This window comes from Terrapene carolina, unplaced genomic scaffold (assembly GCF_002925995.2).
Source record: "Terrapene carolina triunguis isolate 2854851 unplaced genomic scaffold, T_m_triunguis-2.0 Scaffold193, whole genome shotgun sequence".
Lineage (NCBI taxonomy): Eukaryota > Metazoa > Chordata > Testudines > Emydidae > Terrapene > Terrapene triunguis.
In genome coordinates, this window is record NW_020664544.1 from 4,752,922 (window position 1) to 4,770,155 (window position 17,234).

The 17,234-nt window shown below is 54.4% G+C and overlaps 1 protein-coding gene across 1 annotated transcript in view; it reads left to right on the forward strand.

The window, feature by feature from the left end:
* The window catches only part of GPR179 (G protein-coupled receptor 179), a 32,846-nt gene extending 16,414 nt beyond the window's left edge, over nt 1–16,432 (forward strand). The window contains 9 exon segments of the mRNA XM_024203720.2: nt 981–1,210; nt 2,532–2,600; nt 4,639–4,748; nt 6,663–6,901; nt 8,330–8,468; nt 9,972–10,077; nt 11,489–11,635; nt 13,228–16,273; nt 16,276–16,432. Of these exon segments, the coding sequence (XP_024059488.2) occupies nt 981–1,210; nt 2,532–2,600; nt 4,639–4,748; nt 6,663–6,901; nt 8,330–8,468; nt 9,972–10,077; nt 11,489–11,635; nt 13,228–16,273; nt 16,276–16,373 (4,184 nt within the window). The 3' untranslated portion in view covers nt 16,374–16,432.
* Nucleotides 16,433–17,234: the final 802 nt, after the last annotated feature.

The window sequence follows — 17,234 nt, forward strand, 5'->3', positions numbered from 1 at the left end:
TCATTACAGTATTTTTATTACATTATGAAAAGGGCAACACTCTTCCAAGACCTCACTTTCATAGCTTGTATCACTTTGACTAAGCCTGTATAAGACAAGGCTCCTATGTTTCATTAAGGAGTATCAGATGTGAAACAGCACGAAGGTATTTAAGAAGCCAACTCAAAGAGTTCCTCCTACACAAGCATTCGGGTCTTGAGCAGTCCAGGCAAACAACGCACATTACAACAAAGCTTAAACTTGTTCTTCATAATAATTTTAAAAACAAGACTAGCTGCCTATTTAATTTTAAAAACAGCAAAAAATATCCACCTCCCTTTCCATTTCTTATAAGGAATCTTGAAGTTTAAATCTCCTCAGTGTGATAGATACCCTTGCTTTGATCTGCTTAGCTCTTGGAAGTCCAGGGGCTCCGGGCTGCTGGTCCCGTGCTGCCCAGGGTCCCTAAGGACAGCTCTGGCCACCACTAGGGAATTTTTTCCTGAGAACCCCCTGTAACATTTCGTGAACCCCCAGTTTGGGAACCACTGAGTTCAACTGATGCAGCTCTGGCTCTAGACCAGGCCTTAGAGATGCCCTAGCGAGACAGAAGAGCGTCCCAATGATGGCTCTGCACCTTGGGCTATCATCGATACCAGCGCAAAGAGGGTGCTACCTACGCTGCGCTGGTATAGATGACGGTGTGTGGTGCGGGGCAGCAGAGAATCAGGCACAGAGGCAGTGCTAGCCCATTGGGTGCTGTAAACAGGAATGTTTTTGCTCCCCCCACCCCACAACACATAATAAAAAGCAAATAGGGGGCCCCCTTGAGCTGCTCGGGGCCATAAGCGACTGCTTAGCCTGCTTACCCCTAGCGCCGGTTCTGATCAGGCTCAGGACCGGTCACGTGAATCTATTTTGTGGGAGGAGAGAAATCAAAGGCTGTGCAGAGTCGCGACGGCATTTTAACCTTCCCGCGCGCCTCCTCTTCACCCCTGCAGGCCCACAGGAAAGCTCATCCCAGTACGCAGGGCAGTACGGAGCCGTGGACTCTGGGACCTTGCTCGAGTGCCGGCCCTGCAAGGAAGGATGCGTGACGTGCGTGGACGACACCCCGTGTTTGATCCAGGAGGATTGGTCCCTGCGGGCTGCCGTCCTCTCTTTCCAGGCCTTCTGCATGCTGGCCGTCTTTCTCAGCATGCTGGTCTCCTACCACTTTCGAATGAGCAAGGCAAGGCATGCGGCGGTCACCGACAAATGCGCTTTTACTACGGGGACTTTTCTGCTACAGGGGACTCAAAAGAACCCGGGTCTCCCCTCTGCAGCACCTCGGGGCCATATTGTGGAGCCTCCGAGACCTGGTGCAAGTTCTCTGCAGTATCCTTGGAGAGAGAGGAAAGCAGGATGCTAAGCCCGGCTCAGAGCCCACCTCACCCAGGGAAACGTTTGCAGGGGTCTCTGGTTTTAGGTGCCTCCGTTTTCTGGACACCCGACTTGAGTCTCCTCAGCACCGAGCCCCTGCAGCTGCTGCTGACTTTGGCTGGAGCAGGGGGGTGCCCCGGCGCACCCCTCTGTAAATCAGGTCTTGAAGGTCTCCAGCTGGGCACCCATACAAGGGAGGTAGCCAAAATCAGAGGCCGCTTCAGAAAACGTTGCTTCAACCTCTGTGAACTGGGGGGATGCTATTGACTCTCCTGCCTCAGTGGGGCCTGGGAGGGTCAGCTGGCTGTGTGCAATGGGCAGGGGACCAGCACAACCTCTATACACACCTTAAGTCCCAAGAAAGCCCTGCTTAAGCCTTGTACTGGTGCCCTACCCAGGGGTCCATTTCCCCTCCAGTGCTCCGGAGCTGAGGAGTGCTAAGCAGAGGATGAGAAGCCAGGTGACCTCAGTTCTCTTCCCAGTGCTGCCCCAGAACCTGGACAGGTCGCTTTCCCTGCTCTGTGCCTCAGTTTCCCCATATGGAAAACAGGGTGATATTTAACTGCTTCAGGCATGGGGGGAAGGCGGGGGGGGGGGGGGGGGCCCATAATTTTTTGTCCTCTGTTTTGCGGGCCTCATCCGGGGCGCACTAGAGGCGGAAAAGTATTCTTGTTAGCGGCTTGGTTTCCCGCCTGCCCCGTCCATTTTCAGTTCAAATAAAAATCTTCACCTGGCAAGAGCAAGGTTTCCACCTGCTCCTGTTCGTTTCCATTGACAAGGGCGCCTCCTGCTGGTGCACAGTCTCACCCGGCACACTGGATTAACTCCATTTTCAAGCCACCGCTTTTTCCAATGGGATTATTTCAAGAGCCCAGGTCTAGACTCTATATATATTGGTTTTATTAGAGAGGGGTACCCATGCCCAGGGAGCTGGATTTTGGGGGGGCTGCAGTAAGGATGTGGGGCATTTCCCCCCTCCAAGTAGGGGCACATTCAGGAAATACCTTCTCTGCATTCAGCTCCCCGGCAGATCCATCCTCCACATTGGCAGCATATGCTTGCTTGGTCTGTTCCCCCAGCGCATGGATTCTCTATCACATGTGTGTGTCTCTCTCTCTTTGTTTCCCTAGAGGATCCGGGCATCAGGAGTTATCCTGCTGGAGACCATCCTCTTCGGATCTCTGCTTCTCTACTTCCCTGTAAGTATCTGGCTTGCACTGGGCGGTCAGCACTCCGTCCCTTGCCCCGAGAGCACCCTGACTCTTGAAGGAGCCTGGGCCGGATAGAAGAAGGTTCAGTGCTTTCCCTCTTCTCAGACCTTCCTGTCTGGTGATCTCCTTGTGCCATGGTACCTTTGACTCTAGCCAGGACAGAGAGACCCCAGGGGGCCAAATCCAGCCAATAGAGTTACACTGGGGATGGATTCACTCCAGGAATCCCAATGAAGGCACGCGCTGGGCAGTTAACCCGTCCCACTGCACACGCCAGCACAGCTACGCGGCTATTTTTAGTGCACTGGCTTGATCAGAGCTGGCACAGATCCATCTACCCCGGCTGGAAATTATACCTCCGGACGTACCCTGAGTCTACCTGCCAGGCCCTCCCACAGATCCATCATCCAGCGGAGGAGTCAGAGGCTAGAACCATGTTTCAAAGCCTTGCACGTACTTGAGTGTCTCTAGTATCTAGTAAGAGCCGTCAGGTAGCAGAGTGATGCGCATGGAACCGTGTAAATTCCTAGGCAGAGAGGAGTCCTCAACTGCACAAGAGCATAGACAGGTACTGCCCCCTCCTCCCCGGGGATTGGCTCTGCTCCTGCTGTCCCACAGGACCCTAGTTCTCTGGGGTGGGGAGCTTGTCTATTGGTAGACAACATCACATGGTCCCCTGATAGGCCACACGGTAGCTAAGAAAGACCATGTGAGGGTTTGGGTCCAGTGGCACATTTCACACCCAGAGTTTACTAGCCGGAGGGTACACTGCCTACACTTCAAATGCTACAGTGGCGCCGCTTCGGTGTAGACACGATCTACGTCGCTGGGAGAAGCCACCTCCCCGAGAGGCAGTAGCTAGGTCAAAGGAAGACCAGCCCTGTGTGTTCCTGATGTTCTTCTCCCCCGAGAGCTGGGCGTGATCCAGCCAAGCTGCCTTTCTCCCCACCTCCCCGGGCGTAGCTCAAAGCTGATCACAGTGCACCCCAGCCCCTGGGATAGGTCACAGTGCCCCTGCCTGGGGGAGGGGGGACAAGAGGAGACCCAGCACCTTCAGAACCCCAAGGATCAACCTCTTCCCTTCGGCACACAAGAGTCCGTGGCAGGTTCGCATGCAGCTGAGGGACAGGAAGCCGCCGACGGTGTACAAAAGGCAGATGGAGAGTGTGGATCCAGGATCTGGGGTTCCTCCTCCAGGCCAGGAGCAGCAAAAGAGCTGCCATCCAACAGGGCGTGAGGGCAACTAAGCTGATGGCTAATTTTGCTGGCCCGGCCACCAGCTCCCGTGAGATCATCCTTCTCAGGAACTCAAATCCCTTTTCGGTCACCGGAATTAAATTAAATGATCTTAATCCTCTCTCTGTCCTGCAAGATTTACAGCTTCTGCCTTTCAAGAAAGCACCAGGGAAGGGGAGTGAGTCTTTTCCAAAGTAATTGATCCTCGGGTTTTTCAGCAAATTTCTCACACGTACGTACCCTCGCTCCCAAAATAAGGGGGCAGAGGGGAGTTACTTAGTTTAGTATTTGGTTAGTATTTGCTAGCCTTGGTTTGGTTAGTATTTGCTAGCTCTAGAATTCCCATTATCCCTATAAACATCCAGCCCCTTCTGTGAATCACGCTAGGGTTCTGACGCACAACACTGCACAGAAGACGTCGGGCCTAATTCACATTTAGACTAGGGCTCTATCTAGACGAAGATAAAAGATGTTTTGTTAGAACTTGGTAGCTAACCCAATCCAACAACACAACTTTTGTCCGAGTCTAGATGAGCCCCAAACCCCTTTTTCCACCGCACTGGCGGCGTCCCAGGGCCTCAATGTGGCTATTAACATCACTGACACCCATTATAATGCCCCAAAATGCTGCCGGAGCAGTCTCAAAATCTCCACAGGTGCAAACGAGACCTAGGACCCAAATCTCAGATGCAGTCCAAGCTGGGGAAGTCGGAGCAGCAAGGCCCTCTCAGCTTCCCCAAACAGAGATCTGAGCTGCCCTAGAGTCACCCCCTCTCTCCTTTCTGTCCAGGTGTTTATCCTGTACTTCAAGCCGAGCATTTTCCGCTGCATCGTCCTGCGCTGGGTGCGCATGCTTGGGTTTGCCATCGTCTACGGGACCATCACCCTCAAGCTCTACCGGTAACGCAGCCAGGGCAATGACCCATCAGACAGCACCTCCTTCTACCAGCCCGCCCACAAGCAGCTGTTTCATAGACTCCAAAGCCAAAAGGGGACCACTGTGAACAACCAGTCTCACCTCCCATCTGACACAGGCCATAGGACTGCCCCAGAAATAATTTCTAGAGCAGATCTTAATGGGCAGCAGGTTTAAAACAAATAAAAGGAAGTTCTTCTTCACACAGCGCAGTCAACCTGTGGAACTCCTTGCCTGAGGAGGTTGTGAAGGCTAGGACTATAACAGGGTTTAAAAGAGAACTAGATAAATTCATGCAGGTTAAGTCCATTAATGGCTATTAGCCAGGATGGGTAAGGAATGGTGTCCCTAGCCTCTGTTTGTCCGAGGGTGGAGATGGATGGCAGGAGAGAGATCACTTGATCATTACCTGTTCGATTCACTCCCTCTGGGGCACCTGGCACTGGCCACTGTTGGAAGACAGGATACTGGGCTTGATGGACCTTTGGTCTGACCCAATATGGCCGTCATTATGTACCCAATTAACCGTATTTTTCTTTTTCTTGCCTCAACCCAAACTTTAAATAAGATCATGCCGGTATCTGAAGGTTCACAGAGATCTAACACAAACCACCCGACTTTCTCAGGATCTCCTTCTTTCGGGTCACGTGCTTTGGGCTTATCACATATACTAGCAACATGGCTTCAATTAAAAGCCATAATTCACCCAGGCCCAATGTCGGTCTATAGGCATACGGGCAGATCTTGCTCCATACAAGAAAGGGTCATTTTGTTTCGTATATCGTAGCACCCAGGAGCCGCCTGGCCCCCAATGTGCCAGGTGCTGTACAAACACAGAACAAAAAGGCAGTCCCCCACCCAAGGGGTTTACAATCTCGCTGTTGAACTCACCGCCCCATGCTAGTTTGCAGTTACAGTAACTCCTCACTTAAAGTCGTCCCGGTTAATGTTGTTTTGTTGTTACGTTGCTGATCAATTAGGGAACATGCTCATTTAAAGTTGTGCAATGCTCCTCTCTTTCGTTGTTTGGCTGCCTGCTTTCTTCACAGCTGGCAGCCTCCCTACGCCCCCCCCCATCCCCACAGCGCCTCCTGCCTGCCGGCAGACCCCGCAGATCAGCGCCTTCCCCCTCCTCCCCCCCCCCGCCTCCTGCCCGCGGCAATCAGCTGGCTTGCAGCGTTTAGGAGGCAGGAGGGAGGGGGGAGGAGCGAGGACGCAGCGTGCGAAGTAAAGGGGGAGGAGGAGAAGAGGCGGGTCAAGGGTGAGGGCTTGGGGGAAGGGGTGGAGTGGATGGGCCGAGGGTTGAGCCCCCTGCCCCTGGCAAAGTCAGCGCCTGTGCTTGCAAGAACAGCAGCCGGACAATCCACCCTCTTCCACTCTCTGACTCCACCACCTCAACCAAGCTTCATACTCGGCAGTGATGATTGTAGTATTAAATTGTTTCTTTAAAACTGTTTAAAACTTATACCTCTCTTAAATTGCTTGTTTACAATTGTTTAAAATGTATATGATGCCTTTTGTCTGGCAAAAAACATTTCCCTGAAACCTAACCCGCCCGCCCCCCCATTTACATTAATTTGTATAGGGAAATTGGTATTCGCTTAACATCGTTTCACTTAAAGTCGCATTTTTCAGGAACAGAACGACAGTGTTAGGTGAGGAGTTACTGTACACCTGCATGGCCTCGGAGCGGAGATCAGTCATATTGTAATCCCCTTCTAGCAGGTGGGCTTTTCTTTTAGCGGCGCGACAGCGCAGACAAGATGCAACGAGAGGCTGAGGGTGAAAGCCACCCGGCGCAAAGGGACCCCTTGAAGTCCTAAGTCCGCCATCCGCTGGCCGTCGAAGGAAAGACCCAGGGGGATGCTAGAGTCACCTCCTCCCTCTCTGTCCTGCAGGGTCCTGAAGGTGTTTCTCTCCCGCTCGGCCCAGCGAATGCCCTACATGACCAGCGGGCGGGTGCTGAAGATGCTGGGGCTGATTCTGCTCTTGGTGCTCTGGTTCCTGGCCGCCTGGACAGTGGGGATGTTGGAGAACATCGAGAAGAACATCCCGCTGGTGATCCGCTCCCAGACCGCCAAGGGGCTCCAGTTCTACATCTGCGACCACGACCGGTGGGACTACATGATGGTTGTGGGTGAGACCCTCCGTCCGAAGCTTCAGACATCACAAGAGAGGGAGGGGAGGGGGCCTTCAGTTTGCCCAGAGACGTCATTGTCCCAGAGTCTACAAAGGTCTAAAGATACAGAGCCCCCAAATGGGGCAAGGTGCTTAAGAGACTCAGTGGGCTTGTCTGTAGGACCCAGGCTTGTGGACTCGGTGTTTCCAATGCCACACTGCAGTGTAAACCTGGGTTTACAATTGCTAACACGTCCTTCTGACTCGAGTCTGTGGCTTGAACTGCGTCCACATTGCAAAACGACAGGGCTTGGACCCAAGTCTCAGCTGGGCTTGGACTCTGAGCCACCCCATCTAGCAGGGTCCTAGGTCTTGGGTCCTGAGCGCTTGCTGACCTGGGTCAGACTGATTTGTGTGTGGACAGAAGTGCGGGCTTGGGCTCAAACCGGAGTCAGAACCCAAGCTTAGTGTGCAGTGTAGACACATCCACTGCAACCAGGTCTGGCCCAGAGCAATTCTCAGCGAGGAGGCAGGAAAGCCCCAAGCAGGTTCAATGTAAATCACACGGGGCCGGGTTTTCATACCGACGCTTACCCCGCTCCCCAAGTGGCCCCGTTGACGCAAGCGGGATTATTCCTGCTTTAAGGTACCACTTGAGAGGAGCGAGAGTGGCAGGACCTGGCCCGTGGTGAGGAGGGTCAGAATGGCCCCTGGAAACGTGCCTGGCTAATAACGAAAGGCCACGCGTTAGCGCTGAGACAGCCCTCATGGGAGACCCCTCTGCTGTTGGTCCTCCACGCCACCCGCTGTGCTGTGGAGGTGCTGTGGCAGGCCTCCTTTCAGGCTCCCCCACCTGCCTCAGCAACATGGCGACGTCCCGCACCGGGCACTGATGGGGAGGCGTGGGCTCGAATGCACAATGGCTGGGATCTGCAGCAGAAGCAAAAGAGCAGCTGCTATTGTACTTATTGCATGGGCTTCCCCTCCTGGTCTCTCTTGCGGGTTTACGTCCACGGATGCAGAGAGGGGCAAATAAAACAAAACAGAGGGGCTATCCAGGCAGGTCTCCGGGGCTGCCCCTCTTTCCCATCCTGGTCCTGACGCCTCTAATCATGTGCCGTGGTTCTGGGGATCACAACGCTGCCTTCAGAGCCACAGCGATCCTGCCCCGCAATCAATCTGTTCCACTTGGCAACCATTGAGGGCTTGCGGCATACCGGCCATTCTGGCTCTAGGCAGAGAGAAGTGCTTGGAGGATGGGCATGGAAGAAGGCTGCCCTCCTAACAGAGAGTTCATGCCAGCTAGCTCGCCTTAACTAGACCATCAACCGGCTGCCACCTGAGCTCCACGGAGCACGGCTTCGCGATATAAAAAAAATGAATGTCCTAGAGCAACGGCCCCTGACCTTTATTGCTCATCTCTCCATCTCTCTTTTTCTCCTGCCAGCTGAGATGCTCTTCTTATTCTGGGGCAGCTTCTTGTGCTACGCCACCCGGATGGTGCCCTCCGCCTTCCACGAGCCTCGCTACATGGGCATCGCCCTGCACAACGAGATGATCATCTCTGCAGCCTTCCACGTTGTCAGGTGGGGATGGGGAATCGCCCTGCCGGAGGTTCCCTTTGGCTGCAGGACCTGGGGCTGTCTCTGCCCAGGGTGCCCCACAGCTCAGGCCAGTTCAGCTAGAAAGGGAGCTGGAGACTCGCGTGTCAGCGATCCCGTTCCCCTCTCCCACCAGGGCCGGACCTAGATTTTGCACACCCGCTGAGGCTTGCGCTGTAGCTGGCGGTCACGGGGGCAGGTCAAGTGTAAGCGGGAGCTTGAGCTCATTCAAAACCAGGTCGCCTCAACGGGCTGCCCTTTCCGCCTCCTCTTCTGATCTCCCAGCTCAGCTCCAAGGACACCAGACAGTTGAGGCGCACCAGCAAGATCCCCAGCCCGTGAACCAGCGCTGCAGAGTGAGATCCCCAACAGCGTAGAACAGGACCAGTGACGCTCCCTGCACTGTCCCACCAACGCCCCACAATGGGGCCTAGTGCTTAGAGCAGAGGAGGGGGTTCGGGATGCCTGGGTTCTGTTCCCAACAGGAGGGAGAGTCGTTCAGAGGCCGGAGGAGAGTGGAAGTCCGAGGAATGCTGGGTTCTAGTCACTGACTCGCTCTCTCACATAAGGCGCATCACTTTAATCACTCTGAGCCTCAGTTTCCCACCCCCAGCAGCACATCCTGGAGAATAATGCTTACCACTTTGGTAAAGCTCAGAGAGGTCCACTCCTGAGAGTGTTAGTACCTAAGGAGACCGGCAGCGTTGCCTAGCAGGTAGCACCCTGGAGCGGCAGTCAGGAGACCTGGCTTCTATTCCTGGCTCTGCAACTGGTTTGCTGGGTGATGTTCAGCAAGTCACAGCCTTGCTCTGTGCCTCAGTTTCCCCATCTGTAAAATGGGGATAATGGGACCGACCATTGTAAAGCACTTTGAGATCTACAGATGAACAATGCTAGATAAGAGCGAGGGGTTATTCTGACAGGTAAATGCAGAACGTACGTATGCACCAACTAGCAGGACAGCAAGCCACCGCTGGGGAGGGGTTCTTGTTTTGGGGACGTCCCCTGAATACTTTGGGACGGCACCCCCACCTTGCCCAGTAAAGGGGCGGGATAATTTAATTAGATGGGCCAAATGCTGGGGACTTTATTCGTCTTTAATCAGGCTTTTCTTGGGCCAAATGCCCATTGGGACCGATTCCCGCCCCCCCCAGCTGTGTTACATCCATGTAAAGCCCCTGGTGTCAGTGACTTACACCAGGGTCCAGGAGAGGTGAATCAGGCCCCTGAACAAAGGCAGTGTCACTGGCTGCGCAAGGAAGGGGCAGAGCAAAGGGGATCTGGCCCAAAGCTTTTATGTGGTGCCTCTCCATGGTCTGGATCCAAAGTCCAATAGAGTGCCTGGGTCGTTTCCCAGCCTCCCGGCGGCCATCACTGGGCCTTTAGCCCCCAGCCCCTTTTGCAAATGTGCGGGTAAGATTTTATTCCCCAAGGCCGTGGGGAAGAAAGACCAAGTCGGGCCCTCGGTAAATTACCTCCCCCCCGCAGGTTCGTGATGGTTCCCTCGCTGCACCCCGACTGGACGCTGCTACTGTTCTTTATTCACACGCACGTCACCATCACCATGACGCTGGCGCTGCTCTTCATCCCCAAGGTAACCCGCCTCCAGCGTCTTCCCCCGGCATTGCTCTCCCCGAGGCTGAAAACACAATCCTGCTTTCCCCTCCCAGTTACCTTTGGGGTAGAGTCCCCTATTTAAATCCTTTACAAGCATCCAGAGCCATCCCTAACAAGCTAAGCAGCCTGCCTGCTCCCTGTGAACTGAGCGGCCTGCAAGGGATAACCATTGGCAGATGCTGCAGCATTGGAAATAGAGCGGCAGATTCGTCCTTGCACAGTCTGAGACAACAGGGGGGCAATTTGTACCTCCCTGATTCAGAAGCTGTAGGGGACGGTGCAGCAATGACTACCCCATGGGGCTTTGCAGGGGGAGACGTCAGTCCCAGCCACACCCCTTCCCTCCTCCAGCCTGCCCTGCGGTGCCCCCTCTGCCCAGGGCTGGGGTAGTGGTGCAGAGCTGGCAAGGGGTAGATAGTGCCTTGAGGGCTTGCAGGTATTGCAGTGGTGGGCAATGCATTCTGGGGTATGCAACTGCAGAGAGAGCTGGGAGGAAGGCGGGCCAGCCAAATCAGTCACTCAGGTACCATTCAGGAGTGCTGCAAAAAAACAGGGTACCAAAGCCTCCAGCAGGGGCGATGCACCATTAGCTGCCCTGGCTAGTATCCGAGTGACTGATGTGTTTAGCGCCAACCACGCCGGTTAACTGGTGCAAAGCTGCAGCGAAGCCAGGGTCTACGTTCTACTGCAGGCTGAGGACATGCGGGGGGGGGGGGGTGTGTGTGTGACAGGAGGCGTCTGTCTTCACCGCAGAGTTCACTCCAGTTATCTACACCCAGGTAGCTCCTCTCAAGGGAGCGTGGCCACATGCCAGCACCCCAGCGGCTGTGTCCACACCGGTCCTGTGCACACTCACGTTGTCATGTTAAGACTCCCAGGGGGTGTATCGCGGGGGTCTTTGGGCTTCAGCAGGCTGAGCCGCTCTACAAATTCTTTCCCGCTCAATTGCGGGGCAACTTTTCTGTCCTCTCTGGGGCGCCCGGGGGGAATTGTGGGAAGGAACTGGAGGATCAGCGGCAGTCAAGCGGCGCTAGCCCGCGTCCACACTCCAGAGAGGCCGTGTTAGCAGCTGAGTTGCGCTCACTCGCGCTGTAGCCTATTCCCTCTCTAAGGCCGGACAACTGATGTTAATAGACCCACCGCGCTCGGGAGAAGCGTTCACGTGTGCGGATGGGACTCGAGCGAGGGGCGATGCTCCGGGTATAACTGTGCAGTGAAGACAAGCCCTAGGTCATTAAGGAGAAAGATAGGCAAGATGGCTCCAGGATTTGCAAAGGCGTCCAAGAGGAGATAGGTGCATTTGCGGGCCAAACTCTCTAAGCTGCCCTGACAACCCCAGCCTGCAAGCAGCAAGGGCTTCAACCTGTGCCACCGCTCTCTTCCCTCAGTTCTTGCATGCCAAATCGCCCCTGCGGGAGGAGATCGCGGCGGAGGTCTACGAGGACGAGCTGGACATGCGGCGCTCGGGCTCCTACCTGAACAACAGCATCACGTCGGCCTGGAGCGAGCACAGTCTTGACCCCGATGACATTCGGGTGGGTGGCACACTCAGGACCTTCTTTTGACGCTAGCTATACAGAACTGTGCAGAGTAAGAGTTGCCTTTTGCAGTCTTTCTCCTGAAGCAAACCAAAAAGGGGTGGCGAGGGTTATACCTGCCCTGGGGCTTTTGCGGATCTCCCTTCCCTCCTCGAGTGAGGGGTGACATCCCTCCGCGAGCATGGGACAGGGAGTGGAAGCAGGGGCTGCTTCACCTGTGCTCCAGCAGCAGTCCGTGGGACAGTCAGTAGCAAAGCAGTTAATAAGGCTGACAGCTACAACATCGTCGTTAGTCTCCAGAGTCAACGCTCAATTGAAATGGGGATGGGGGGGTGCCAAGTTCACACCTGTCTCAGGGCCTGATCCATCAGCCCTTACTCACAGGAGTCACCCCACTGGCCTGTGGGCTCTGTCTGCCTTGCTGAAGACCCAGGCATGCAGCGCTGCGGTGGGAGGGGGGGTCACAAGTGGAGGGTTTTTCCCTTTGCAACTTGAGGTGTTAGCAATGAGGAGTCTGGTTTTCCAAGGTGCTGAGCACCTGCAGCGCCAGTTGGCTTCAGCAGGTCCTGTGAGTGCCCAGGACTTTGGGCTCTTTATTATTATTTTTAATCAGGGGTTTAAAAATCCGGCATGAACAGATGGGGCTGGTTCAATGGATGGCCGTATCCCAGCTCAATCCAACCCCCCTCCCTTCCTTCCAACCCTCTCCTAGAGGAAATCCAGACACATTTTACACCCCTGATCAAAAAGGAAAACGAACTCAGAGGCTGACGTACAACGTACATTTCAGAGGTTCATAGGCACAAAGGGCAATGAGGAGCCTTCCAGTGGGATTTAGGCACCTCCCTTTGAAAATCCCACCCCTGAAAAAACACCCCGCAAAGAACCGGATGATCCAGTTTAATCAAGATTCGCTCCGCGATGTCCCGATCAGCCCCAGGCCTGGGCTTAGAAACTCAGGCTGGTGAGAGGGGAGGGGAAGTGGAGTAAACATGACTCAGCCCTGATTGGATCAGATTTCTTATCTCACTTTGGGAGGCTGTATTGCTCTCCAGGGTATGTGCTCCCCTGTGTCAGCCCATCCTGGGATAGGGTGACCAGATGTCCCGATTTTATAGGGACAGTCCCGATATTGGGGGATTTTTCTTATATAGGTGCCTATTACCCCCCACACTCTGTCCCGATTTTTCATACTTGCTATCTGGTCACCCTATCCTGGGAGCAACCGGGCTTGCTGTTAATTCCTGGGCTCGCAGAGAATACCTAGAGCTGGGTGGGAAACGGATTCGTTTTCTGTGGAAAATTTGGGGTCGATGAAAATAAATTCTAATATGTTGGCTGGAAAACAGAAGAGTTTGATTGTGAACTACCCTCCGGGTGTCTCCTGGACCCATTCTTCTACATAGCTTGAGAAATTGTAGCCCACCAGGCCTAACAGATCCAGTCCTTTCACTCAAGGAGCAGAGGCCTATGGTTTTGGCTCCAGAGCCGAGTTATTACACTTTGATTAAGAGTTTTTATATATTTATCGGTGCTCCTTTCTTTCTCTCCTCTCTCCTCTGCCTTCCCAAACTCCACCCAACGTGTAGGATGAATTAAAAAAGCTTTACACGCAGCTGGAGGTCCACAAAACCAAGAAGATGACCGCCAACAACCCTCACCTTCAGAAAAAGAGGAGTTCCAAGAAGGGCCTGGGCCGCTCCATCATGAGGCGCATCACCGAGATACCGGAGTCCGTGTCTCGGCAGTGCAGCAGAGAGGACAAGGAGAGCTCCGGCGGAGGCGGCGGCGGGAGTCGCTCCGGCTCCTACAAAAGAAGGCTTCTGGACTCCGGCAGCTCCAGCGTGAAGGTGAAAGATGACTCCTCCAAGCACAAAGCCTTCTCTCTGAGGAAGTCCCACAGCACCTACGACCACGTGCGGGACCCCAAGGAGGGCTCCTCGCCCCCCAGGCACGACAGCGTCTGCAAGGAACCCCCGCTGCTAGACACCTTGATGAGGAAAAAGCTGGCCAAGAAAGCCTCCGAGAGAACCAACAGTGATTCCCTGGACTCAGCCCCCCTTGTCTACAAGTCTGCCAGTGCCCACAACCTGTTGGCGGACAAGAAACCCCTTCACCCCAAGCCCTCCCCCTTGCAGAAATCCCTCAGCGTCCTCACGAGCGCCAGAGAGAAGGCCCTGCTGTTGACCAGCCGGGCGTATTTGGAAGACGGCTGCGAACCAGCTGGAGAAAAGGAGGGGAAGGGGAAGGAGGAAGCTTCCACTCCTGAAACGCAATCCTCAGGGCAGGCAGATGACGGGGAGGCCGCTGAGCAGGCCCCGGAGGCAGGGAAGCAGCCGCAGAGCAACGATGTAGCCAAAGGGACTGTGAGCTCCCTCCTGCAAGACAGCTTTGACAGGGCCGCCGTTTGCCCCTGGGAGGGGGAAGTGAGCCCGCCAGAGAGCAAGACGCAGAAACACGTCACGTATGCCCCGATAAAAAGCATCAGCGTCGACAGCTCTCACCTGTTGGGGAGGGCGCCCCCTGCCGGCAAGAGAACACCGCCGCAACCACCCATCAGGTACCAAAGCTTGGCTCACAGCCTCGAAAGGGGCGAGGTTGCCCCCTGGGACTCTCAGGCGCACACGTGGCCTGCCACAGATGCTCCCGGCCAGGGCTCCAAAGATACCGGGGCGCTGATCTACAGCTGTCCATGGGAGGTGGAGGAGCTTTCGGGAAAGACAGAGAAGGCAGAGCGGGGAGAAGATAATGGGCAACCTCCGTCCACGCCTGGGAACAACAGGCTGCCGTTTGTACCTTCCTTTGCTGCGGAAATATGCCCGTGGGAACTGGCGGAGGAGGAGGTTTTCAATCCGAGTCAGCCGGACAAGCCGAGCGAGCCAGGAGGTGCTGAGAAACCAAACAGCTCTCTGGCAAAAGCCCAAAGCCTTAAAATCCCCCCCCAGAAAAGCTCCTTCAAGAGTTTAGGGTTAGCCATAAAAGCGTTTAACCGGGCAAGGGAGAAGAGCAGCATTAAAAGAAGAAAGGAGGACGAGGGGAACCAGCGGGAGAAAGAAAAAGAGGCTGGCAGTAGATGTGATAAGCCCAAACTGGCTGAAACCTCAACGCTATCCCTCGGCGGGACGGCAAGGCAAGAGGCCACAGCCAGAAGTCCTGAGGAAAGCAGGCAGAAGATCGGTAAACAAGCCACCATCTGCCCCTGGGAAGAGGAGACTACAACCCCACCCCAGCAAAACAACGACGCCAGCAAAATGTTTGAAATATGCCCATGGGAGGTGAGCGTGGAAGAAGCAGATGGTCCCCAAGATGGGTCGGCGCCAGCCAAAGCAAGCAGCCGAGCAGAAAGGAGGAGTTCAAAAGACACAGGAGGCATCATACGTAGGAAGCTGGAGAGGGTGAGGAGCCAATGGGAATCCACGTGTCCCTGGGAGACCATAGATTCTAGCGGAGCCGTACAACCCCTGGGCAGGGATGAGGATAAAACGCCCCGTCACTCCAAGATGGACAGCAAGAATCCCGAGGCATGCCCCTGGGAAACCACAGAGACAACCAGCGTCAAAGATGAAATCTGCCCTGTGGACGCGACTGAAGCTCCACCAGTGACACAGGAAAAAGAGAGAGCTCCCAAAGGGGACAAGAGCATCCCGCTGAAAGCAGCGGCAGGTCCAGGCAAAACACTGGAGAAGGGAAGCAGCCAGCGAGAGGCCATCTGCCCCTGGGAGAGCTTGGACATGGAGGAACTGTCAGCGAAAGCTGACACAAAACACACTGATCTGCCTAAAGGGACTTCAAAGAAATCGGACAGCGTCGAGAGCAGAAAAGCAGAGGTTTGTCCCTGGGAAATGGAGGAGGACGAAGCCAGTGTTAACGCTGAAACCTACCCCTGGGAGGTGGCTGAAACTCCATCAGAGAAAGGAACAATAAAACCGGGAGATAAACTGGGTCTTTCCAAAGGGGACAAGGGCACTACATTGAAAGCAGCAGCAGATCCATGTAAAACAGTGCACAAGGTGAGCAGCCAGCGAGAGTCCATCTGCCCCTGGGAGAGCTTGGATGTGCAGGAATCGTCAGCAAAACCTGACACAAAAAGCACTGATCTGCCTAAAGGGGCTTCAAAGAAATCGGACAGCGTCGAGAGCAGAAAGGCAGAGGTTTGTCCCTGGGAAACGGAGGAGGATGAAGCCAGTGTTAACGCTGAAACCTACCCCTGGGAGGTGGCTGATGCGCCATCAGAGAAAGGAACTTTATTAAGAAAAGTTGGTGTGGCTTCCAAAGAGGATAAAAGCATCAGGTCAAAAGCAACAGGTCCATCTACAACACTGGAGAAGGGGAGCAGCCAGAGAGAATCCATCTGCCCCTGGGAGACCATGGATGCGAAGGAACCACCAATAAAACCAACTTCCAAAAGTTTTGATCTGTCTAAAGTTGCCTCCAAGAAATCTGACAGTGCTGATAACAAAAAGGCAGAGGTTTGTCCATGGGAAAGTGCAGAGGTTGAAGCCAGCATTCAAACGGAAATCTGCCCCCGGGAAGTGGCTGAAGCTCCATCGGATAAAGGGAAAGTAAAACAGGATAGCGATGGAGCTTACAGAGCTGGTTCAAGAGAGACTGGAGATATGCCAGCTAAGAAGTTAGAAATGGGGGGCAGCCAGCGAGAATCTGTCTGCCCCTGGGAGAGTATGGACAAGGAGGAACTCTCAGACAAGCCTGCTACAAAAAGCCTAGATCTGTATAAAGCTGCTTCAAAGAAATCGCACAGCGTTGAAAGCAAGAAGGCAGAGGTTTGTCCCTGGGAAAATGCAGACGTTGAAGCCAGTGTTAAAATGGAAATCTGCCCCTGGGAGGTGGCTGAGACTCCACCAGAGAAAGGAACACGGGAGAAAGTTGGTCTCTCCAAAGGCGACCAGAGCATCACCTCGAAAGCAGCAGCGGGTCCACCTAAAACGCTGGAGAAGGGAAGCAGCCAGCGAGAATCCATCTGCCCCTGGGAGAGCCTGAGCGTGGAGGAATCCTCTGGAAAAACGGACAGTAAAAGCTTTGAACCGTCCAAAGGCCCTTCAAAGAAATCCGGCAGTGTGGAGAGCAAAAAGGCAGATGTTTGCCCTTGGGAAAGCGAGGAGGTTGAAGCCAGCGTTAAAGCTGAAATCTGCCCTTGGGAAGTGTCTGAAGCTCCATCAGCTAAAGGGAAATTAAGACAGGACACAAGTCGGGGGGAGGAGACAGGTTCAAGAGGAACTGGAGACATCCCCGCTAAAAAGCTGGAGAAAGCAAGCAGCCAGCGAGAGTCCATCTGCCCCTGGAAGGACTCCTCTATAACAACTGACCCGGGCAAAATTTCGTCAAGGAAATCTGACAGCATCGAAAGCAAGAAGTCCGATATTTGCCCTTGGGAAGGATTAGACCCAAAAGTGGTTGAGAAAGAAAGTTCGAAGGCGGAAATATGTCCGTGGGACGTCGACGGAGCCTTGCCCAGTCAGGCAGCCGTGGAAACAGCCAGCACAGCTGTCACAGAAACTCCAACAGCCCAGCCGAAAAAATCAAAAAGTAAACCCATGGGCCAGGCCGGACACAAGCCACTGCATCGCCTCGTGCCTGA